The following is a 27,599-nucleotide window of genomic DNA, read 5'->3' on the forward strand; positions in this document are numbered from 1 at the left end:
GTCCCCCAGGGGTCCCCAAGGTCCCCGTTGTCCCCCTTGTCCCCAGCGCCATCATGGTCCCCAGGGCCACCACGATTCCAGATGTCCCCCACGTCCCCACGGTCCCAGGTGACACCAAGGCCTGCCATGACCCAGGTGTGCCCGTTGCCCCCCTTGTCCCCAGGGCCACCACGATCCCACGTGTCCCCGTTGTCCCCATAGTCCCCGTTGTCCCCAGGGCCACCGCGGTCCCTGGGGTCCCCGTGCTCTCCCCCGTCCCCGAGCCCCCGCTGTCCCCATGGTCCCAGGTGTCACCAAGGCCCACCATGATCCCAGATGTCCCCGTTGTCCCCGAGGCCACCACCATCCCAGATGTCCCCATAGTCCCCATAGTCCCAGAGGTCCCCATTGTCCCCAGGGACACCATGATCCCCAGGGTCACCACGATCCCGTGTGTCCCCATAGTCCCCGTTGCCCCCAGGGCCACCGCGGTCCCCAGGGCCACCATGGTCCCCATAGTCCCCATAGTCCCAGCTGTCCCCAGGGCCACCGCGGTCCCACGTGTCCCCATTGTCCCCATAGTCCCCGTTGTCCCCAGGGCCACCGCGGTCCCCGGGGTCCCCGTGCTCCCCCCCGTCCCCCAGCCCCCCCTGGTCCCAGATGTCGCCGCGGTCGCCGACGTCCCCGCGGCGCCAGGCGTCCCCGGCCAGGGCGCCGGCCGTGCCCTGCAGGGTCCAGGCGAGCAGGGCCAGGCGGCGGCGGGCGGCGGCCCCCCGCGCCCCCCGCCCGCCCCCCAGCCGCGCCGCCAGCGCCGGCAGCGTGTGGCCCCCGCGGCCCAGCAGCACGTGGCGGAACGGGGCGGCCAGGGGGGACACGAAGGGGGACAGGAGCGAGGCCTCGGCCTGCGGATGGGACGCCGTCAGCGTGGCGGGGCCAAAGGGGCGGGGCGGGGCCAAAGCGGCGGGGCCAAACAGGCGGGGATGGGGACGGGGCCAATGGCGATGGGGATGTGGCCAATGGGGACGGGGATTGGACTAATGGGGATGGGGATGTGACCAATGGGGATGGGGACGGAGCCAAAGGGGATGGGGATGTGGCCAATGGGGATGGGGATGTGACCAATGGGGATGGGGACGTGGCCAATGGGGATGGGGATGTGACCAATGGGGATGGGGACGGAGCCAAAGGGGATGGGGACGTGGCCAATGGGGATGGGGATGTGACCAATGGGGATGGGGATGGAGATGTGACCAATGGGGATGGGGATGTGACCAATGGGGATGGGGACGGAGCCAAAGGGGATGGGGACGTGGCCAATGGGGATGGGGATGTGGCCAATGGGGACGGGGAAGTGACCAATGGGGATGGGGATGGAGATGTGACCAATGGGGATGGGGATGTGGCCAATGGGGACGGGGAAGTGACCAATGGGGATGGGGATGGGGCCAATGGGGATGGGGATGGGGCCGATGGGGATGGGGATGTGGCCAATGGGGATGGGGATGTGACCAATGGGGATGGGGACGGGGCCAATGGGGATGGGGATTTGGCCAATGGGGATGGGGATGGGGCCAATGGGGATGGGGATGTGACCAATGGGGATGGGGACGGGGCCAATGGGGATGGGGATGGGGCCGATGGGGATGGGGATGGGGCCGATGGGGATGGGGATGTGCCCAATGGGGATGGGTACGGGGCCAGTGGGGATGGGGATGTGACCAATGGAGATGAGGATGGAGATGTGACCAATGGGGATGGGGATGTGGCTAATGGGGATGGGGATGTGACCAATGGGGATGGGGATGTGGCCAATGGGGATGGGGATGGGGCCAATGGGGATGGGGATGTGACCAATGGGGATGGGTATGTGACCAATGGAGATGAGGATGGAGATGTGACCAATGGGGATGGGGATGGGGCCGATGGGGATGGGGATGTGACCAATGGGGATGGGGATGTGGCCAATGGGGATGGGGATGTGACCAATGGGGATGGGTACGGGGCCAGTGGGGATGGGGATGTGACCAATGGAGATGAGGATGGAGATGTGACCAATGGGGATGGGGATGTGGCTAATGGGGATGGGGATGTGACCAATGGGGATGGGGATGTGGCCAATGAGGATGAGGATGGGGATGTGGCCAATGGGGATGGGGATGTAGCCAACGGGGATTAGGATGTGACCAATGGGGATTGGGATGTGGCCAAAGGGGATGGAGAAGTGACCAATGGGGATGGGGATATGACCAATGGGGATGGGGATAGGACCAATGGGGATGGAGATGTGGCCAATGCGGATGGGGATGTGACCAATGGGGATGGGGATGTGGCCAATGGGGATGGGTATGTGACCAATGGGGATGGGGATGTGGCCATAGGGGATGGCGACGTGGCCAATGGGGATGGGGATGTGACCAATGGATATGAGGATGGAGATTTGACCAATGGAGATCGAGATGCGGCCAATGGGGATGGGGATGTGGCCAATGAGGATGGGGATGTGACCAATGGGGAAGAGGATTGACATTTGACCAATGAGGATGCGTATGTGGCCACTGGGGATGGGTATGTGGCCAATGGGGATGGGGATGTGGCCAATGGGGATGCGGATGTGGCCAATGGGGATGGGGATGGGGCCAATAGGGATGGGGATGGGGCCAGTGGTGATGGGGATGTGGCCAATGGGGTTGAGGATTGGGATGTGACCAATGGGGATCGTGACGTGGCCAATGGGGATGGAGATGTGGCCAATGGGGATAGGGACGGGGATGTGACCAATGGGGATCGGGATGTGACCAAAGGGGATGGGGATGTGGCCAATGGGGATGGGGATGGTGATGTGACCAATGGGGACGGGGTTGTGACCAATGGGGATGAGGATGGAGATTTGACCAATGGGGATGGGGATGTGGCCAATGGGGATGTGGTATGGCCAATAGGGATGGGGATGGGGATGTGGCCAATGGGGATGGGGATGTGGGCAATGCGGATGGGGATGTGGCCAATGGGGATGGGTATGTGACCAATGGGGATGGGGATGGGGCCAATGGGGATGGGGATGTGACCAATGGGGATGGGGATGTGGCCATAGGGGATGGCGACGTGGCCAATGGGGATGGGAATGTGGCCAATGGGGATGGGGATGTGCCCAATAGGGATGGGGATGTGCCCAATGGGGATAGGGATGGGGATGTGACCAATGGGGATGGGGATGTGCCCAATGGGGATGGGGATGTGACCAATGGGGATGGGGATGGGGATGTGACCAATGGGGATGGGGATGTGACCAATGGGGATGGTGATGTGACCAATGGGGATGGGGATGTGACCAATGGGGATCAGGATGTGGCCAATGGGATTGTGGATAGGGCGAATGGGGATCGGGATGGGGATCTGACCAATGGGGATGGGGATGTGGCCAATGGGGATGGGGATGTGACCAATGGGGATGGGGATGTGACAAATGGGGATGGGGATGTGGCCAATAGGGATGGGGATGTGTCCAATGGGGATGGGGATGTGGCCAATAGGGATGGGGACGGGTCCAATGGAGATGGGGATGTGGCCAATGGGGATGGGGACGGAGCCAATGGGGATTGGGAAGTGATCAATGGGGATGAGGATGTGGCCAATGGGGATGGGGATGGGGATGTGACCAATGGGGATGGGGATGTGACCAATGGGGATGGAGATGTGGCCAATGGGGATCGAGATGTGACCAATGAGGATGCGGATGTGGCCAATGGGGATCGGGATGTGACCAAAGGGGATGGGGATGTGGCCAATGGGGATGAGGATGGAGATTTGACCAATGGGGATGGGGATGTGGCCAATGGGGATGGGGATAGGGACGTGGCCAATGGGGATGGGGACGGGACCAATGGGGATGGTGACGTGGCCAATAGGGATGGAGATGTGGTCAATGGGGATGGGGTTGTGACCAATGGGGATGGGGATGGGGATGTGGCCAATGGGGATGGAGATATGACCAATGGGGATGGGGATTGAGATGTGACCAATGGGGATGGGGATGGAGATGTGGCCAATGGGGATGGGGATGTGGCTAATCGGGATGAGGATGTGGCCAATTGGGATGGGGATGGGGCCAATTGGGATAGGGATGGGGCCAAAGGGGATGGGGATGTGGCCAATGGGGATGGGGATGTGGCCAATGGGGATGGGGATGGGGATGTGATCAATGGGGATGGGGATGTGACCAATGGGGATAGAACGGGTCCAATGGGGATGGGCATGTGACCAATGGGGATGGGGATGCAGCCAATGGGGATGGGGATGTGACCAATGGGGGTGGGGATGTGACCAATGGGGATGGGGATGTGGCCAATGGGGATGGGGATGTGGCCAATGGGGATGGGGATGGGGCCAATGGGGATGGGGATGGGACCAATGGGGATGGGGATGTGACCAATGGGGGTGGGGATGGGACCAATGGGGATGGGGATGTGGCCAATGGGGATGGGGATGTGGCCAAAGGGGATCGGGATGGGACCAATGGGGATGGGGATGTGGCCAAAGGGGATGGAGAAGTGGCCAATGGGGATGGGGATGGGACCAATGGAGATCGGGATGTGACCAATGGGGATGGGCATGTGACCAATGGGGATGGCGATGCAGCCAATGGGGATGGGGATGTGACCAATGGGGGTGGGGATGTGACCAATGGGGATGGGGATGTGGCCAATGGGGATGGGGATGTGACCAATGGGGATGGGGATGTGACCAATGGGGATGGAACAGTTCCAATGGGGATGGGGATGTGACCAAAGGGGATGGGGATGTGGCCAATGGGGATGGGGATGGGGCCAATGGGGATGGGGATGTGGCCAATGGGGATGGGGATGTGGCCAATGGGGATGGAGATAGGGCCAATGGGGATGGGGACGGGGCCAATGGGGATGGAGATGTGGCCAATGGGGATGGGGCCATTGGGGATGGAGATGTGGGCTATGGGGATGGGGATGTGGCCAACAGGGATGAGGATGTGACCAATGGGGGTGGGGAAGGGGATGTGACCAATGGGGATGGGGATGTGACCAATGGAGATGGGGATGTGGCCAATGGGGATGGGGACGGAGCCAATGGGGATTGGGAAGTGATCAATGGGGATGAGGATGTGGCCAATGGGGATGGGGATGGGGATGTGACCAATGGGGATGGGGATGTGACCAATGGGGATGGAGATGTGGCCAATGGGGATCGAGATGTGACCAATGAGGATGCGGATGTGGCCAATGGGGATCGGGATGTGACCAAAGGGGATTGGGATGTGGCCAATGGGGATGAGGATGGAGATTTGACCAATGGGGATGGGGATGGGGCCAATGGGGATGGGGATGTGGCCAATGGGGATGGGGATAGGGCCAATGGGGATGGGGACGGGGCCAATGGGGATGGAGATGTGGCCAATGCGGATGGGGATGTGGCCAATGGGGATGGGGCCATTGGGGATGGAGATGTGGGCTATGGGGATGGGGATGTGGCCAACAGGGATGAGGATGTGACCAATGGGGGTGGGGAAGGGGATGTGACCAATGGGGATGGGGATGTGACCAATGGCGATGGGGATGTGGCCAAAGGGGATGGGGATGGGGCCAATGGGGATGGAGATGTGTCCAAAGGGGATGGGGATGTGGCCAATGGGGATGAGGATGGAGATTTGACCAATCGGGATGGGGATGTGGCCAATGGGGATGGGGATATGGCCAAAGGGGATGGGGATGTGACCAATGGGGATGGGGATATGGCCAATGGGGATGGGGATGTGGCCAAAGGGGATGGGGATATGGCCAAAGGGGATCGGGATGTGACCAATGGGGATGGGGATGTGACCAATGGGGATGGAGAAGTGGCCAATGGGGATGGGGATGTGACCAATGGGGATGGGGATAGGACCAATGGGGATGGGGACGGGGCCAATGGGGATGGGGATGGGGATGTGGCCAATGGGGATGGGGATGGGGCCAACGGGGATGGAGATGTGTCCAATGGGGATGGGGATGTGGCCAATGGGGATGAGGATGGAGATTTGACCACTGAGGATGCGGATGTGGCCAATGGGGATCGGGATGTGACCAAAGGGGATGGGGATGTGACCAATGGGGATGGGGTTGAGACAAATGGGGATGAGGATAGAGATTTGACCAATGGGGATGGGGATGTGGCCAATGGGGATGGGGATGTGGCCAATGGGGATGGGGATGGGGATGTGGCCAATGGGGATGGGGATGTGGCCAATGGGGATAGGGATGTTCCAATGCGGATGGAGACGTGGCCAATGGGGATGGAGATGTGGTCAATGGGGATGGGGATGTGACCAATGGGGATGGGGATGTGACAAATGGGGATGGGGATGTGGCCAATGGGGATGGGGATGTGGCCAATGGGGATAGGGATGTTCCAATGCGGATGGAGACGTGGCCAAAGGGGATAGAGATGTGGTCAATGGGGATGGGGATGTGACCAATGGGGATGGGGATGTGACAAATGGGGATGGGGATGTGGCCAATAGGGATGGGGATGTGTCCAATGGGGATGGGGATGTGGCCAATAGGGATGGGGACGGGTCCAATGGAGATGGGGATGTGGCCAATGGGGATGGGGACGGAGCCAATGGGGATTGGGAAGTGATCAATGGGGATGAGGATGTGGCCAATGGGGATGGGGATGGGGATGTGACCAATGGGGATGGGGATGTGACCAATGGGGATGGAGATGTGGCCAATGGGGATCGAGATGTGACCAATGAGGATGCGGATGTGGCCAATGGGGATCGGGATGTGACCAAAGGGGATGGGGATGTGGCCAATGGGGATGGGGATGGGGCCAATGGGGATGGGGATGTGGCCAATGGGGATGGGGATGTGGCCAATGGGGATGGGGATAGGGCCAATGGGGATGGGGACGGGGCCAATGGGGATGGAGATGTGGCCAATGCGGATGGGGATGTGGCCAATGGGGATGGGGCCATTGGGGATGGAGATGTGGGCTATGGGGATGGGGATGTGGCCAACAGGGATGAGGATGTGACCAATGGGGGTGGGGAAGGGGATGTGACCAATGGGGATGGGGATGTGACCAATGGCGATGGGGATGTGGCCAATGGGGATGGGGATGGGGCCAATGGGGATGGAGATGTGTGCAAAGGGGATGGGGATGTGGCCAATGGGGATGAGGATGGAGATTTGACCAATCGGGATGGGGATGTGGCCAATGGGGATGGGGATATGGCCAATGGGGATGGGGATGTGGCCAATGGGGATGGGGATGTGACCAATGGGGATGGGGATATGGCCAATGGGGATGGGGATGTGGCCAAAGGGGATGGGGATATGGCCAAAGGGGATCGGGATGTGACCAATGGGGATGGGGATGTGACCAATGGGGATAGAACGGGTCCAATGGGGATGGGGATGTGACCAAAGGGGATGGAGAAGTGGCCAATGGGGATGGGGATGTGACCAATGGGGATGGGGATAGGACCAATGGGGATGGGGACGGGGCCAATGGGGATGGGGATGTGGCCAATGGGGATGGGGATGGGGCCAACGGGGATGGAGATGTGTCCAATGGGGATGGGGATGTGGCCAATGGGGATGAGGATGGAGATTTGACCACTGAGGATGCGGATGTGGCCAATGGGGATCGGGATGTGACCAAAGGGGATGGGGATGTGACCAATGGGGATGCGGTTGAGACAAATGGGGATGAGGATAGAGATTTGACCAATGGGGATGGGGATGTGGCCAATGGGGATGGGGATGTGGCCAATGGGGATGGGGATGGGGATGTGGCCAATGGGGATGGGGATGTGGCCAATGGGGATAGGGATGTTCCAATGCGGATGGAGACGTGGCCAATGGGGATGGAGATGTGGTCAATGGGGATGGGGATGTGACCAATGGGGATGGGGATGTGACAAATGGGGATGGGGATGTGGCCAATAGGGATGGGGATGTGTCCAATGGGGATGGGGATGTGGCCAATAGGGATGGGGACGGGTCCAATGGAGATGGGGATGTGGCCAATGGGGATGGGGACGGAGCCAATGGGGATTGGGAAGTGATCAATGGGGATGAGGATGTGGCCAATGGGGATGGGGATGGGGATGTGACCAATGGGGATGGGGATGTGACCAATGGGGATGGAGATGTGGCCAATGGGGATCGAGATGTGACCAATGAGGATGCGGATGTGGCCAATGGGGATCGGGATGTGACCAAAGGGGATGGGGATGTGGCCAATGGGGATGAGGATGGAGATTTGACCAATGGGGATGGGGATGTGGCCAATGGGGATGGGGATAGGGATGTGGCCAATGGGGATGGGGACGGGACCAATGGGGATGGTGACGTGGCCAATAGGGATGGAGATGTGGTCAATGGGGATGGGGTTGTGACCAATGGGGATGGGGATGGGGATGTGGCCAATGGGGATGGAGATGTGACCAATGGGGATGGGGATTGAGATGTGACCAATGGGGATGGGGATGGGGATGTGACCAATGGGGATGGGGATGGAGATGTGGCCAATGGGGATGGGGATGTGGCTAATCGGGATGAGGATGTGGCCAATTGGGATGGGGATGGGGCCAATTGGGATGGGGATGGGGCCAAAGGGGATGGGGATGTGGCCAATGGGGATGGGGATGTGGCCAATGGGGATGGGGATGGGGATGTGATCAATGGGGATGGGGATGTGACCAATGGGGATAGAACGGGTCCAATGGGGATGGGCATGTGACCAATGGGGATGGGGATGCAGCCAATGGGGATGGGGATGTGACCAATGGGGGTGGGGATGTGGCCAATGGGGATGGGGATGGGGCCAATGGGGATGGGGATATGGCCAATGGGGATGGGGATGTGACCAATGGGGGTGGGGATGGGACCAATGGGGATGGGGATGTGGCCAATGGGGATGGGGATGTGGCCAAAGGGGATCGGGATGGGACCAATGGGGATGGGGATGTGGCCAAAGGGGATGGAGAAGTGGCCAATGGGGATGGGGATGGGACCAATGGAGATCGGGATGTGACCAATGGGGATGGGCATGTGACCAATGGGGATGGCGATGCAGCCAATGGGGATGGGGATGTGACCAATGGGGGTGGGGATGTGACCAATGAGGATGGGGATGTGGCCAATGGGGATGGGGATGTGACCAATGGGGATGGGGATGTGACCAATGGGGATGGAACAGTTCCAATGGGGATGGGGATGTGACCAAAGGGGATGGGGATGTGGCCAATGGGGATGGGGATGGGGCCAATGGGGATGGGGATGTGGCCAATGGGGATGGGGATGTGGCCAATGGGGATGGGGATAGGGCCAATGGAGATGGAGACGGGGCCAATGGGGATGGAGATGTGGCCAATGGGGATGGGGATGTGGCCAATGGGGATGGGGCCATTGGGGATGGAGATGTGGGCTATGGGGATGGGGATGTGGCCAACAGGGATGAGGATGTGACCAATGGGGGTGGGGAAGGGGATGTGACCAATGGGGATGGGGATGTGACCAATGGCGATGGGGATGTGGCCAATGGGGATGGGGATGGGGCCAATGGGGATGGAGATGTGTCCAAAGGGGATGGGGATGTGGCCAATGGGGATGAGGATGGAGATTTGACCAATCGGGATGGGGATGTGGCCAATGGGGATGGGGATATGGCCAATGGGGATGGGGATGTGGCCAATGGGGATGGGGATGTGACCAATGGGGATGGGGATATGGCCAATGGGGATGGGGATGTGGCCAAAGGGGATGGGGATATGGCCAAAGGGGATCGGTATGTGACCAATGGGGATGGGGATGTGACCAATGGGGATAGAACGGGTCCAATGGGGATGGGGATGTGACCAATGGGGATGGGGATAGGACCAATGGGGATGGGGACGGGGCCAATGGGGATGGGGATGGGGATGTGGCCAATGGGGATGGGGATGGGGCCAACGGGGATGGAGATGTGTCCAATGGGGATGGGGATGTGGCCAATGGGGATGAGGATGGAGATTTGACCACTGAGGATGCGGATGTGGCCAATGGGGATCGGGATGTGACCAAAGGGGATGGGGATGTGACCAATGGGGATGGGGTTGAGACAAATGGGGATGAGGATAGAGATTTGACCAATGGGGATGGGGATGTGGCCAATGGGGATGGGGATGTGGCCAATGGGGATGGGGATGGGGATGTGGCCAATGGGGATGGGGATGTGGCCAATGGGGATAGGGATGTTCCAATGCGGATGGAGACGTGGCCAATGGGGATGGAGATGTGGTCAATGGGGATGGGGATGTGACCAATGGGGATGGGGATGTGACAAATGGGGATGGGGATGTGGCCAATAGGGATGGGAATGTGTCCAATGGGGATGGGGATGTGGCCAATAGGGATGGGGACGGGTCCAATGGAGATGGGGATGTGGCCAATGGGGATGGGGACGGAGCCAATGGGGATTGGGAAGTGATCAATGGGGATGAGGATGTGGCCAATGGGGATGGGGATGGGGATGTGACCAATGGGGATGGGGATGTGACCAATGGGGATGGAGATGTGGCCAATGGGGATCGAGATGTGACCAAAGGGGATGGGGATGTGGCCAATGGGGATGAGGATGGAGATTTGACCAATGGGGATGGGGATGTGGCCAATGGGGATGGGGATAGGGATGTGGCCAATGGGGATGGGGACGGGACCAATGGGGATGGTGACGTGGCCAATAGGGATGGAGATGTGGTCAATGGGGATGGGGTTGTGACCAATGGGGATGGGGATGGGGATGTGGCCAATGGGGATGGAGATGTGACCAATGGGGATGGGGATTGAGATGTGACCAATGGGGATGGGGATGGGGATGTGACCAATGGGGATGGGGATGGAGATGTGGCCAATGGGGATGGGGATGTGGCTAATCGGGATGAGGATGTGGCCAATTGGGATGGGGATGGGGCCAATTGGGATGGGGATGGGGCCAAAGGGGATGGGGATGTGGCCAATGGGGATGGGGATGTGGCCAATGGGGATGGGGATGGGGATGTGATCAATGGGGATGGGGATGTGACCAATGGGGATAGAACGGGTCCAATGGGGATGGGCATGTGACCAATGGGGATGGGGATGCAGCCAATGGGGATGGGGATGTGACCAATGGGGGTGGGGATGTGGCCAATGGGGATGGGGATGGGGCCAATGGGGATGGGGATGGGACCAATGGGGATGGGGATGTGACCAATGGGGGTGGGGATGGGACCAATGGGGATGGGGATGTGGCCAATGGGGATGGGGATGTGGCCAAAGGGGATCGGGATGGGACCAATGGGGATGGGGATGTGGCCAAAGGGGATGGAGAAGTGGCCAATGGGGATGGGGATGGGACCAATGGAGATCGGGATGTGACCAATGGGGATGGGCATGTGACCAATGGGGATGGCGATGCAGCCAATGGGGATGGGGATGTGACCAATGGGGGTGGGGATGTGACCAATGAGGATGGGGATGTGGCCAATGGGGATGGGGATGTGACCAATGGGGATGGGGATGTGACCAATGGGGATGGAACAGTTCCAATGGGGATGGGGATGTGACCAAAGGGGATGGGGATGTGGCCAATGGGGATGGGGATGGGGCCAATGGGGATGGGGATGTGGCCAATGGGGATGGGGATGTGGCCAATGGGGATGGGGATAGGGCCAATGGAGATGGAGACGGGGCCAATGGGGATGGAGATGTGGCCAATGGGGATGGGGATGTGGCCAATGGGGATGGGGCCATTGGGGATGGAGATGTGGGCTATGGGGATGGGGATGTGGCCAACAGGGATGAGGATGTGACCAATGGGGGTGGGGAAGGGGATGTGACCAATGGGGATGGGGATGTGACCAATGGCGATGGGGATGTGGCCAATGGGGATGGGGATGGGGCCAATGGGGATGGAGATGTGTCCAAAGGGGATGGGGATGTGGCCAATGGGGATGAGGATGGAGATTTGACCAATCGGGATGGGGATGTGGCCAATGGGGATGGGGATATGGCCAATGGGGATGGGGATGTGGCCAATGGGGATGGGGATGTGACCAATGGGGATGGGGATATGGCCAATGGGGATGGGGATGTGGCCAAAGGGGATGGGGATATGGCCAAAGGGGATCGGTATGTGACCAATGGGGATGGGGATGTGACCAATGGGGATAGAACGGGTCCAATGGGGATGGGGATGTGACCAATGGGGATGGGGATAGGACCAATGGGGATGGGGACGGGGCCAATGGGGATGGGGATGGGGATGTGGCCAATGGGGATGGGGATGGGGCCAACGGGGATGGAGATGTGTCCAATGGGGATGGGGATGTGGCCAATGGGGATGAGGATGGAGATTTGACCACTGAGGATGCGGATGTGGCCAATGGGGATCGGGATGTGACCAAAGGGGATGGGGATGTGACCAATGGGGATGGGGTTGAGACAAATGGGGATGAGGATAGAGATTTGACCAATGGGGATGGGGATGTGGCCAATGGGGATGGGGATGTGGCCAATGGGGATGGGGATGGGGATGTGGCCAATGGGGATGGGGATGTGGCCAATGGGGATAGGGATGTTCCAATGCGGATGGAGACGTGGCCAATGGGGATGGAGATGTGGTCAATGGGGATGGGGATGTGACCAATGGGGATGGGGACGGGACCAATGGGGATGTGGATGGAGATTTGACCAATGGGGATGGGGATGTGGCCAATGCGGATGGGGATGGGGATGTTTCCAATGGGGATGGAGATGTGACCAATGGGGATGGGGATGTGGCTAATCGGGATGAGGATGTGGCCAATGGGGATGGGGATGGGGCCAATGGGGATCGGGATGTGGCCAATGGGGATGGGGACGGGCCAATGGGAATGGGGATGTGGCCAATGGGGATGCGGATGTGACCAAAGGGGATGGGGATGTGGCCAAAGGGGATGGGGATGTGGCCAAAGGGGATAGGGATGTGGCCAATGGGGATGGGGATGTGACCAATGGGGGTGGGGATGGGACCAATGGGGATTGGGATGTGGCCAAAGGGGAAGGAGAAGTGACCAATGGGGATGGGGATAGGACCAATGGGGATGGAGATGTGGCCAATGCGGATGGGGATGTGACCAATGGGGATGGGGATGTGGCCAATGGGGATGGGTATGTGACCAATGGGGATGGGGATCTGGCCATATGGGATGGCGACGTGGCCAATGGGGATGGGGATGTGACCAATGGATATGAGGATGGAGATTTGACCAATGGAGATCGAGATGCGGCCAATGGGGATGGGGATGTGGCCAATGAGGATGGGGATGTGACCAATGGGGAAGAGGATTGATATTTGACCAATGAGGATGCGTATGTGGCCACTGGGGATGGGTATGTGGCCAATGGGGATGGGGATGTGACCAATGGGGATGAGGATGGAGATTTGACCACTGAGGATGCGGATGTGGCCAATGGGGATCGGGATGTGGCCAATGGGGATGGGGATGGGGCCAATAGGGATGGGGATGGGACCAATGGGGATGGGGATGTGGCCAATGGGGTTGAGGATTGGGATGTGACCAATGGGGATCGTGATGTGGCCAATAGGGATGGGGATGTGGCCAATGGGGATGGGGATGGGGCCAATAGGGATGGGGATGGGACCAATGGTGATGGGGATGTGGCCAATGGGGTTGAGGATTGGGATGTGACCAATGGGGATCGTGATGTGGCCAATGGGGATGGAGATGTGGCCAATGGGGATAGGGACGGGGATGTGACCAATGGGGATCGGGATGTGACCAAAGGGGATGGGGATGGTGATGTGACCAATGGGGACGGGGTTGTGACCAATGGGGATGAGGATGGAGATTTGACCAATGGGGATGGGGATGTGGCCAATAGGGATGGGGATGGGGATGTGGCCAATGGGGATGGGGATGTGGGCAATGCGGATGGGGATGTGGCCAATGGGGATGGGTATGTGTCCAATGGGTATGGGGATGGGGCCAATGGGGATGGGGATGTGACCAATGGGGATGGGGATGTGGCCATAGGGGATGGGCATGTGACCAATGGGGATGGGGATGTGACCAATGGGGATGGTGATGTGACCAATGGGGATGGGGATGTGACCAATGGGGATCAGGATGTGGCCAATGGGATTGTGGATGGGGCGAATGGGGATCGGGATGGGGATCTGACCAATGGGGATGGGGATGTGGCCAATGGGAATGGGGATGTGACCAATGGGGATGGGGATGTGACAAATGGGGATGGGAATGTGGCCAATAGGGATGGGGATGTGTCCAATGGGGATGGGGATGTGGCCAATAGGGATGGGGACAGGTCCAATGGAGATGGGGATGTGGCCAATGGGGATGGAGATGTGGCCAATGGGGATGGGGACTGGTCCAATGGGGATGGAAATGTGTCCAATGGGGATGGGGACGGAGCCAATGGGGATGGGGAAGTGATCAATGGGGATGAGGATGTGGCCAATGGGGATGGGGATGGGGATGTGACCAATGGGGATGGAGATGTGGCCAATGGGGATCGAGATGTGACCAATGAGGATGCGGATGTGGCCAATGGGGATCGGGATGTGACCAAAGGGGATGGGGATGTGGCCAATGGGGATGAGGATGGAGATTTGACCAATGGGGATGGGGATGTGGCCAATGGGGATGGGGATAGGGATGTGGCCAATGGGGATGGGGACGGGACCAATGGGGATGGGGACGTGGCCAATAGGGATGGAGATGTGGTCAATGGGGATGGGGTTGTGACCAATGGGGATGGGGATGGGGATGTGGCCAATGGGGATGGAGATGTGACCAATGGGGATGGGGATTGAGATGTGACCAATGGGGATGGGGATGGGGATGTGGCCAATGGGGATGGGGATGTGGCTAATCGGGATGAGGATGTGGCCAATGGGGATGGGGATGGGGCCAAAGGGGATGGGGATGTGGCCAATGGGGATGGGGATGTGACCAATGGGGATGGGGATGTGGCCAATGGGGATGAGGATGGAGATTTGACCAATCGGGATGGGGATGTGGCCAATGGGGATGGGGATATGGCCAATGGGGATGGGGATGTGGCCAATGGGGATGGGGATGTGACCAATGGGGATGGGGATATGGCCAATGGGGATGGGGATGTGGCCAATGGGGATGGGGATGGGGATGTGGCCAATGGGGATGGGGATGTGGCCAATGGGGATAGGGATGTTCCAATGCGGATGGAGACGTGGCCAATGGGGATGGAGATGTGGCCAATGGGGATGGGGATGTGACCAATGGGGATGGGGACGGGACCAATGGGGATGTGGATGGAGATTTGACCAATGGGGATGGGGATGTGGCCAATGCGGATGGGGATGGGGATGTTTCCAATGGGGATGGAGATGTGACCAATGGGGATGGGGATGTGGCTAATCGGGATGAGGATGTGGCCAATGGGGATGGGGATGGGGCCAATGGGGATGGGGATGTGGCCAATGGGGATGGGGACGGGGCCAATGGGAATGGGGATGTGGCCAATGGGGATGTGGATGTGACCAAAGGGGATGGGGATGTGGCCAAAGGGGATGGGGATGTGGCCAAAGGGGATAGGGATGTGGCCAATGGGGATGGGGATGTGACCAATGGGGGTGGGGATGGGACCAATGGGGATTGGGATGTGGCCAAAGGGGAAGGAGAAGTGACCAATGGGGATGGGGATAGGACCAATGGGGATGGAGATGTGGCCAATGCGGATGGGGATGTGACCAATGGGGATGGGGATGTGGCCAATGGGGATGGGTATGTGACCAATGGGGATGGGGATCTGGCCATAGGGGATGGCGACGTGGCCAATGGGGATGGGGATGTGACCAATGGATATGAGGATGGAGATTTGACCAATGGAGATCGAGATGCGGCCAATGGGGATGGGGATGTGGCCAATGAGGATGGGGATGTGACCAATGGGGAAGAGGATTGACATTTGACCAATGAGGATGCGTATGTGGCCACTGGGGATGGGTATGTGGCCAATGGGGATGGGGATGTGACCAATGGGGATGAGGATGGAGATTTGACTAATGTACATGCTTATGTGGCCAATGGGGATGGGGATGGGGCCAATAGGGATGGGGATGGGACCAATGGGGATGGGGATGTGGCCAATGGGGTTGAGGATTGGGATGTGACCAATGGGGATCGTGATGTGGCCAATGGGGATGGAGATGTGGCCAATGGGGATAGGGACGGGGATGTGACCAATGGGGATCGGGATGTGACCAAAGGGGATGGGGATGGTGATGTGACCAATGGGGACGGGGTTGTGACCAATGGGGATGAGGATGGAGATTTGACCAATGGGGATGGGGATGTGGCCAATAGGGATGGGGATGGGGATGTGGCCAATGGGGATGGGGATGTGGGCAATGAGGATGGGGATGTGGCCAATGGGGATGGGTATGTGTCCAATGGGTATGGGGATGGGGCCAATGGGGATGGGGATGTGACCAATGGGGATGGGGATGTGGCCATAGGGGATGGGCATGTGACCAATGGGGATGGGGATGTGACCAATGGGGATGGTGATGTGACCAATGGGGATGGGGATGTGACCAATGGGGATCAGGATGTGGCCAATCGGATTGTGGATGGGGCGAATGGGGATCGGGATGGGGATCTGACCAATGGGGATGGGGATGTGGCCAATGGGAATGGGGATGTGACCAATGGGGATGGGGATGTGACAAATGGGGATGGGAATGTGGCCAATAGGGATGGGGATGTGTCCAATGGGGATGGGGATGTGGCCAATAGGGATGGGGACAGGTCCAATGGAGATGGGGATGTGGCCACTGGGGATGGAGATGTGGCCAATGGGGATGGGGACTGGTCCAATGGGGATGGAAATGTGTCCAATGGGGATGGGGACGGAGCCAATGGGGATGGGGAAGTGATCAATGGGGATGAGGATGTGGCCAATGGGGATGGGGATGGGGATGTGACCAATGGGGATGGAGATGTGGCCAATGGGGATCGAGATGTGACCAATGAGGATGCGGATGTGGCCAATGGGGATCGGGATGTGACCAAAGGGGATGGGGATGTGGCCAATGGGGATGAGGATGGAGATTTGACCAATGGGGATGGGGATGTGGCCAATGGGGATGGGGATAGGGATGTGGCCAATGGGGATGGGGACGGGACCAATGGGGATGGGGACGTGGCCAATAGGGATGGAGATGTGGTCAATGGGGATGGGGTTGTGACCAATGGGGATGGGGATGGGGATGTGGCCAATGGGGATGGAGATGTGACCAATGGGGATGGGGATTGAGATGTGACCAATGGGGATGGGGATGGGGATGTGGCCAATGGGGATGGGGATGTGGCTAATCGGGATGAGGATGTGGCCAATGGGGATGGGGATGGGGCCAAAGGGGATGGGGATGTGGCCAATGGGGATGGGGATGTGACCAATGGGGATGGGGATGTGACCAATGGGGATAGAACGGGTCCAATGGGGATGGGGATGTGACCAAAGGGGATGGGGATGGGGCCAATGGGGATGGGGATGGGGCCAATGGGGATGGGGATGGGACCAATGGGGATGGGGATGTGACCAATGGGGGTGGGGATGGGACCAATGGGGATGGGGATGTGGCCAATGGGGATGGGGATGTGGCCAAAGGGGATCGGGATGGGACCAATGGGGATGGGGATGTGGCCAATGGGGATGGGGATAGGGCCAATGGGGATGGGGATGGGACCAATGGAGATCGGGATGTGACCAATGGGGATGGGCATGTGACCAATGGGGATGGGGATGCAGCCAATGGGGATGGGATGTGACCAATGGGGGTGGGGATGTGGCCAATGGGGATGGGGATGTGGCCAATGGGGATGGGGATGGGGCCAATGGGGATGGGGATGGGGCCAATGGGGATGGGGATGTGACCAATGGGGGTGGGGATGGGACCAATGGGGATGGGGATGTGGCCAATGGGGATGGGGATGTGGCCAAAGGGGATCGGGATGGGACCAATGGGGATGGGGATGTGGCCAAAGGGGATGGAGAAGTGGCCAATGGGGATGGGGATGGGACCAATGGAGATCGGGATGTGACCAATGGGGATGGGCATGTGACCAATGGGGATGGGGATGCAGCCAATGGGGATGGGGATGTGACCAATGGGGGTGCGGATGTGACCAATGGGGATGGGGATGTGACCAATGGGGGTGGGGATGTGACCAATGGGGATGGAACAGTTCCAATGGGGATGGGGATGTGACCAAAGGGGATGGTGATGTGGCCAATGGGGATGGGGATGGGGCCAATGGGGATGGGGATGTGCCCAAAGGGGATGGAGAAGTGGCCAATGGGGATGGGGATAGGCCCAATGGGGATGGGGACGGGGCCAATGGGGATGGAGATGTGGTCAATGGGGATGGGGATAGGGCCAATGGGGATGGGGACGGGGCCAATGGGGATGGAGATGTGGCCAATGGGGATGGGGATGTGGCCAATGGGGATGGGGATGGGGCCAACGGGGATGGAGATGTGTCCAATGGGGATGGGGATGTGGCCAATGGGGATGAGGATGGAGATTTGACCAATGAGGATGCGGATGTGGCCAATGGGGATCGGGATGTGACCAAAGGGGATGGGGTTGTGACAAATGGGGATGAGGATGCAGATTTGACCAATGAGGATGCGGATGTGGCCAATGGGGATGGGGATGTGGCCAATGGGGATGGGGATGGGGATGCGGCCAATGGGGATGGAGATGTGACCAATGGGGATGGGGATTGAGATGTGACCAATGGGGATGGGGATGTGGCTAATCGGGATGAGGATGTGGCCAATGGGGATGGGGATGTGGCCAAAGGGGATGGGGATGTGGCCAATGGGGATGGGGATGTGACCAATGGGAATGGGGATGTGGCCAATGGGGATGCGGATGTGACCAAAGGGGATGGGGATGTGGCCAAAGGGGATGGAGAAGTGGCCAATGGGGATGGGGATGTGACCAATGGGGGTGGGGATGTGACCAATGGGGATGGGGATGTGGCCAATGGGGATAGGGATGGGGCCAATGGGGATGGGGATGGGACCAATGGGGATGGGGATGTGACCAATGGGGGTGGGGATGGGACCAATGGGGATGGGGATGTGGCCAAAGGGGATGGAGAAGTGGCCAATGGGGATGGGGATGGGACCAATGGAGATCGGGATGTGACCAATGGGGATGGGCATGTGACCAATGGGGATGGGGATGCAGCCAATGGGGATGGGGATGTGACCAATGGGGGTGGGGATGTGACCAATGGGGATGGGGATGTGACCAATGGGGATGGGGATGTGGCCAATGGGGATGGGGATGTGACCAATGGGGATGGGGATGTGACCAATGGGGATGGAACAGGTCCAATGGTGATGGGGATGTGACCAAAGGGGATGGGGATGTGGCCAATGGGGATGGGGATGTGGCCAATGGGGATGGGGATGTGGCCAATGGGGATGGGGATGGGGCCAATGGGGATGGGGATAGGGCCAATGGGGATGGGAACGGGGCCAATGGGGATGGAGATGTGGCCAATGGGGATGGGGATGTGGCCAATGGGGATGGGGCCATTGGGGATGGAGATGTGGGCTATGGGGATGGGGATGTGGCCAACAGGGATGAGGATGTGACCAATGGGGGTGGGGAAGGGGATGTGACCAATGGGGATGGGGATGTGACCAATGGCGATGGGGATGTGGCCAATGGGGATGGGGATGTGACCAATGGCGATGGGGATGTGGCCAATGGGGATGGGGATGGGGCCAATGGGGATGGGGATGTGGCCAAAGGGGATGGAGAAGTGGCCAATGGGGATGGGGATGTGACCAATGGGGGTGGGGATGTGACCAATGGGGATGGGGATGTGGCCAATGGGGATAGGGATGGGGCCAATGGGGATGGGGATGGGACCAATGGGGATGGGGATGTGACCAATGGGGGTGGGGATGGGACCAATGGGGATGGGGATGTGGCCAATGGGGATAGGGATGGGGCCAATGGGGATGGGGATGGGACCAATGGGGATGGGGATGTGACCAATGGGGGTGGGGATGGGACCAATGGGGATGGGGATGTGGCCAAAGGGGATGGAGAAGTGGCCAATGGGGATGGGGATGGGACCAATGGAGATCGGGATGTGACCAATGGGGATGGGCATGTGACCAATGGGGATGGGGATGCAGCCAATGGGGATGGGGATGTGACCAATGGGGGTGGGGATGTGACCAATGGGGATGGGGATGTGACCAATGGGGGTGGGGATGTGACCAATGGGGATGGGGATGTGGCCAATGGGGATGGGGATGTGACCAATGGGGATGGGGATGTGACCAATGGGGATGGAACAGGTCCAATGGTGATGGGGATGTGACCAAAGGGGATGGGGATGTGGCCAATGGGGATGGGGATGTGGCCAATGGGGATGGGGATGTGGCCAATGGGGATGGGGATGGGGCCAATGGGGATGGGGATAGGGCCAATGGGGATGGGAACGGGGCCAATGGGGATGGAGATGTGGCCAATGGGGATGGGGATGTGGCCAATGGGGATGGGGCCATTGGGGATGGAGATGTGGGCTATGGGGATGGGGATGTGGCCAACAGGGATGAGGATGTGACCAATGGGGGTGGGGAAGGGGATGTGACCAATGGGGATGGGGATGTGACCAATGGCGATGGGGATGTGGCCAATGGGGATGGGGATGTGACCAATGGCGATGGGGATGTGGCCAATGGGGATGGGGATGGGGCCAATGGGGATGGGGATGTGGCCAATGGGGATGGGGATGTGGCCAATGGGGATGAGGATGGAGATTTGACCAATCGGGATGGGGATGTGGAAAATGGGGATGGGGATATGGCCAATGGGGATGGGGATGTGGCCAATGGGGATGGGGATGTGACCAATGGGGATGGGGATGTGGCCAAAGGGGATGGGGATGTGGCCAATGGGGATGGGGATGTGGCCAATGGGGATGGGGATGTGACCAATGGGGATGGGGATGTGGCCAAAGGGGATGGAGAAGTGGCCAATGGGGATGGGGATGTGGCCAATGGGGATGGGGACGGGGCCAATGGGGATGGAGATGTGGCCAATGGGGATGGGGATGTGGCCAATGGGGATGAGGATAGGGCCAATGGGGATGGGGATATGGCCAATGGGGATGGGGATGTGGCCAATGGGGATGGGGATGTGGCCAATGGGGGTGGGGATGGTGCCAACGGGGATGGAGATGTGTCCAATGGGGATGGGGATGTGGCCAATGGGGATGAGGATGGAGATTTGACCACTGAGGATGCGGATGTGGCCAATGGGGATCGGGATGTGACCAAAGGGGATGGGGATGTGACCAATGGGGATGGGGTTGTGACAAATGGGGATGAGGATGGAGATTTGACCAATGGGGATGGGGATGTGACCAAAGGGGATGGGGATGGGGCCAATGGGGATGGGGATGTGGCCAATGCGGATGGGGATGTGACCAAAGGTGATGGGGATGTGGCCAATGGGGATAGGGATGTTCCAATGCGGATGGAGACTTGGCCAATGGGGATGGAGATGTGGTCAATGGGGATGGGGATGTGACCAATGGGGATGGGGACGGGACCAATGGGGATGTGGATGGAGATTTGACCAATGGGGATGGGGATGTGGCCAATGCGGATGGGGATGGGGATGTTGCCAATGGGGATGGAGATGTGACCAATGGGGATGGGGATTGAGATGTGACCAATGGGGATGGGGATGTGGCTAATCGGGATGAGGATGTGGCCAATGGGGATGGGGATGGGGCCAAAGGGGATGGGGATGTGGCCAATGGGGATGGGGATGTGGCCAATGGGGATGGGGATGTGGCCAAAGGGGATAGGGATGTGGCCAATGGGGATGGGGATGTGGCCAATGGGGATGGGGATGTGACCAATGGGGGTGGGGATGGGACCAATGGGGATTGGGATGTGGCCAAAGCGGATGGAGAAGTGGCCAATGGGGATGGGGATGTGACCAATGGGGGTGGGGATGTGACCAATGGGGATGGGGATGGGGCCAATGGGGATGGGGATGGGACCAATGGGGATGGGGATGTGACCAATGGGGGTGGGGATGGGACCAATGGGGATGGGGATGTGGCCAATGGGGATGGGGACGGGGCCAATGGGGATGGAGATGTGGCCAATGGGGATGGGGATGTGGCCAATGGGGATGAGGATAGGGCCAATGGGGATGGGGATATGGCCAATGGGGATGGGGATGTGGCCAATGGGGATGGGGATGTGGCCAATGGGGATGGGGATGGTGCCAACGGGGATGGAGATGTGTCCAATGGGGATGGGGATGTGGCCAATGGGGATGAGGATGGAGATTTGACCACTGAGGATGCGGATGTGGCCAATGGGGATCGGGATGTGACCAAAGGGGATGGGGATGTGACCAATGGGGATGGGGTTGTGACAAATGGGGATGAGGATGGAGATTTGACCAATGGGGATGGGGATGTGACCAAAGGGGATGGGGATGGGGCCAATGGGGATGGGGATGTGGCCAATGCGGATGGGGATGTGACCAAAGGTGATGGGGATGTGGCCAATGGGGATAGGGATGTTCCAATGCGGATGGAGACGTGGCCAATGGGGATGGAGATGTGGTCAATGGGGATGGGGATGTGACCAATGGGGATGGGGACGGGACCAATGGGGATGTGGATGGAGATTTGACCAATGGGGATGGGGATGTGGCCAATGCGGATGGGGATGGGGATGTTGCCAATGGGGATGGAGATGTGACCAATGGGGATGGGGATTGAGATGTGACCAATGGGGATGGGGATGTGGCTAATCGGGATGAGGATGTGGCCAATGGGGATGGGGATGGGGCCAAAGGGGATGGGGATGTGGCCAATGGGGATGGGGATGTGGCCAATGGGGATGGGGATGTGGCCAAAGGGGATAGGGATGTGGCCAATGGGGATGGGGATGTGGCCAATGGGGATGGGGATGTGACCAATGGGGGTGGGGATGGGACCAATGGGGATTGGGATGTGGCCAAAGCGGATGGAGAAGTGGCCAATGGGGATGGGGATGTGACCAATGGGGGTGGGGATGTGACCAATGGGGATGGGGATGGGGCCAATGGGGATGGGGATGGGACCAATGGGGATGGGGATGTGACCAATGGGGGTGGGGATGGGACCAATGGGGATGGGGATGTGGCCAATGGGGATGGGGATGTGGCCAAAGGGGATCGGGATGGGACCAATGGGGATGGGGATGTGACCAATGGGGGTGGGGATGTGACCAATGGGGATGGAACAGGTCCAATGGGGATGGGGATGTGACCAAAGGGGATGGGGATGGGGCCAATGGGGATGGGGATGTGGCCAATGGGGATGGGGACGGGGCCAATGGGGATGGAGATGTGGCCAATGGGGATGGGGATGTGGCCAATGGGTATGGGGCCATTGGGGATGGAGATGTGGGCTATGGGGATGGGGATGTGGCCAACAGGGATGAGGATGTGACCAATGGGGGTGGGGAAGGGGATGTGACCAATGGGGATGGGGATGTGACCAATGGCGATGGGGATGTGGCCAATGGGGATGGGGATGGGGCCAATGGGGATGGAGATGTGGCCAATGGGGATGGGGATGTGGCCAATGGGGATGAGGATGTGGCCAATGGGGATGGGGATGTGGCCAATGGGGATGGGGATGTGACCAATGGGGATGGGGATGTGGCCAATGGGGATGGGGATATGGCCAATGGGGATGGGGATGTGGCCAATGGGGATGGGGACGGAGCCAAAGGGGATGGGGATATGGCCAATGGGGATGGGGATGTGGCCAAAGGGGATGGGGATGTGGCCAATGGGGATGGGGATGTGGCCAATGGGGATGGGGATGTGACCAATGGGGATAGAACGGGTCCAATGGGGATGGGGATGTGACCAAAGGGAATGGGGATGTGGCCAATAGGGATGGGGATGTGGCCAATGGGGATAGAACGGGTCCAATGGGGATGGGGATGTGGCCAATGGGGATGGGGATGTGGCCAATGGGGATGGGGATGTGGCCAATGGGGATGGGATGTGGCCAATGGGGATGGGGATGGGGCCAACGGGGATGGAGATGTGTCCAATGGGGATGGGGATGTGGCCAATGGGGATGAGGATGGAGATTTGACCAATGAGGATGCGGATGTGGCCAATGGGGATCGGGATGTGACCAAAGGGGATGGGGATGTGACCAATGGGGATGGGGTTGTGACAAATGGGGATGAGGATGGAGATTTGACCAATGGGGATGGGGATGTGGCCAATGGGGATGGGGATGTGGCCAATGGGGATGGGGATGCGGCCAATGGGGATGGGGATGTGACCAAAGGTGATGGGGGTGTGGCCAATGGGGATGGGGATGTGGCCAATGGGGATAGGGATGTTCCAATGCGGATGGAGACGTGGCCAATGGGGATGGAGATGTGGTCAAAGGGGATCGGGATGTGACCAATGGGGATGGGGACGGGACCAATGGGGATGTGGATGGAGATTTGACCAATGGGGATGGGGATGTGGCCAATGCGGATGGGGATGGGGATGTTGCCAATGGGGATGGAGATGTGACCAATGGGGATGGGGATTGAGATGTGACCAATGGGGATGGGGATGTGGCTAATCGGGATGAGGATGTGGCCAATGGGGATGGGGATGGGGCCAAAGGGGATGGGGATGTGGCCAATGGGGATGGGGACGGGGCCAATGGGAATGGGGATGTGGCCAATGGGGATGCGGATGTGACCAATGGGGATGGGGATGTGACCAATGGGGGTGGGGATGGGACCAATGGGGATTGGGATGTGGCCAGAGGGGATGGAGAAGTGGCCAATGGGGATGGGGATGTGACCAATGGGGATGGGGATAGGACCAATGGGGATGGGGATGTGGCCAATGGGGATGGGGATGTGGCCATAGGGGATGGCGACGTGGCCAATGGGGATGGGGACGTGGCCAATGGGGATGGGGATGTGACCAATGGGGAAGAGGATTGACATTTGACCAATGAGAATGCGTATATGGCCACTTGGGATGGGGATGTGGCCAATGGGGATGGGGATGTGACCAATGGGGGTGGGGATGTGACCAATGGGGATGGGGATGGGGCCAATGGGGATGGGGATGTGGCCAATAGGGATGGGGATGTGTCCAATGGGGATAAGTACGGGGCCAATGGTGATGGGGATGTGACCAATGGGGGTGGGGATGTGACCAATGGGGTTGGGGATGAGGCCAAAGGGGATGGGGAAGTGACCAATGGGGTTGAGGATTGGGATGTGACCAATGGGGATCGTGATGTGGCCAATGGGGATGGAGATGTGGCCAATGGGGATAGGGACGGGGATGTGACCAATGGGGATGGAGATATGGCCAATGGGGATCGGGATGTGACCAAAGGGGATGGGGATGTGGCCAATGGGGATGGGGATGGTGATGTGACCAATGGGGACGGGGTTGTGACCAATGGGGATGGGGATGTGGCCAATGGGGATGTGGTATGGCCAATGGGGATGGGGATGGGGATGTGGCCAATGGGGATGGGGATGTGACCAATGGGGATGGGGATGGGGCCAATGGGGATGGGGATGTGACCAATGGGGATGGGGATGTGGCCAACGGGGATGGGTATGTGCCCAATGGGGATGGGGATGTGACCAATGGGGATCAGGATGTGGCCAATGGGATTGTGGATGGGGCGAATGGGGATCGGGATGGGGATCTGACCAATGGGGATGGGGATGTGGCCAATGGGGATGGGGATGTGGCCAATGGGGATGGAGATGTGACCAATGGGGAAGAGGATAGAGATTTGACCAATGAGGATGCGTATGTGGCCACTGGGGATGGGGATGTGGCCAGTGGGGATGGGGACGGGGCCAATGGGGATGGGGATGTGGCCAATGAGGTTGGGGATGAGGCCAAAGGGGATGGGGAAGTGACCAATGGGGTTGAGGATTGGGATGTGACCAATGGGGATCGTGATGTGGCCAATGGGGTTGGAGATGTGTCCAATGGGGATGGGGACGGAGCCAATGGGGATGGGGAAGTGATCAATGGGGATGAGAATGTGGCCAATGGGGATGGGGATGGGGATGTGACCAATGGGGATGGGGATGTGACCAATGGGGATGGAGATGTGGCCAATGGGGATCGGGATGTGACCAAAGGGGATGGGGATGTGGCCAATGGGGATGGGGATAGGGATGTGGCCAATGGGGATGGGATGTGGCCAATGCGGATGGGGATATGACCAAAGGTGATGGGGATGTGGCCAATGGGGTTGGGGGTGAGGCCAAAGGGGATGGGGACGGGACCAATGGGGATGGTGACGTGGCCAATAGGGATGGAGATGTGGTCAATGGGATGGGGTTGTGACCAATGGGGATGGGGATGGGGATGTGGCCAATGGGGATGGGGATTGAGATGTGACCAATGGGGATGGGGATGGGGATGTGGCCAATGGGGATGGGGATGGGGCCAAAGGGGATGGGGATGTGACCAATGGGGATGGGGATGTGACCAATGGGGATGGGGATGTGACCAATGGGGATGGGGATATGGCCAATGGGGATGGGGATGTGACCAATGGGGATGGGGATGTGACCAATGGCGATGGGGATGTGGCCAATGGGGATGGGGATGTGGCCAATGGGGATGAGGATGGAGATTTGACCAATCGGGATGGGGATGTGGCCAATGGGGATGGGGATGTGACCAAAGGGGATGGAGATGTGGCCAATGGCTTTGGGGATGAGGCCAATGGGGATGGGGATGTGACCAATGGGGATGGCGATGTGGCCAATGGGGATGGGGATGGGGCCAATGGGGATGGAGATGTGGCCAATGGGGATGGAGATGTGGCCAATGGGGATGGAGATGTGGGCAATGGGGATGGGGATGTGGCCAATGGGGATGGGGATGTGGCCAATGGGGATGGGGATGTGGTCAATGCAGATGGGGATGTGACCAATGGGGATGTGACGAATGGGGATGGGGATGGGGATGTGGCCAATGGGGATGGAGATGTGGCCAATGGGGATGGGGATGTGGCCAATGGGGATGGGGATGGGGCCAAAGGGGATGGACATGGGACCAATGGGGAGGGGATGTGGCCAATGGGGATGTGGCCACCGTTGATGGGACGGGGACAGGGGACAGTGACGTGTGACGGCACCACCCACAACCATGGTGCAGGTGTTGACGGGACGGGGCGAGGCCAAGGCGCCTGGTGACACCAGCAGGTGACAATGATGTGGCCGTGATGCGGGTGTTGAGGGGACGGGGTGGGGCCAAGGCGCCGGGTGACACCGGGGGTGACGGGGACACTCACGGCCATGATGCGGGCGTTGAAGCCGCGGTTGAGGCGCTCGTTGGTCCCCTCCGAGCCGGCCATTTCCCGGCGCAGCGTCTCGGCCGCCCGGACGACGTCGCCGCGGGCCGAGGACAGGCACTGCAGGGACAGTCCCTGCGCCTGGGGGACAGTGGGG

General features: G+C 59.4%; 1 protein-coding gene across 1 annotated transcript; it reads right to left on the reverse strand.

Annotated features, from left to right (window-relative positions):
- On the reverse strand, positions 1–27,593 carry LOC142050915 (uncharacterized). The gene is made up of 2 exons (XM_075080125.1): positions 27,443–27,593; positions 1–881 (listed from the first exon to the last, which is right to left on the reverse strand). The coding sequence occupies exons 1-2, from the start codon at positions 27,503–27,505 to the stop codon at positions 291–293; spliced, it is 654 nt and encodes a 217-aa protein (XP_074936226.1). The 5' UTR covers positions 27,506–27,593; the 3' UTR covers positions 1–290.
- Between the last annotated feature and the right edge of the window lie 6 nt (positions 27,594–27,599).

This window comes from Phalacrocorax aristotelis, unplaced genomic scaffold (genome assembly GCF_949628215.1).
Source record: "Phalacrocorax aristotelis unplaced genomic scaffold, bGulAri2.1 scaffold_293, whole genome shotgun sequence".
Lineage (NCBI taxonomy): Eukaryota > Metazoa > Chordata > Aves > Suliformes > Phalacrocoracidae > Phalacrocorax > Phalacrocorax aristotelis.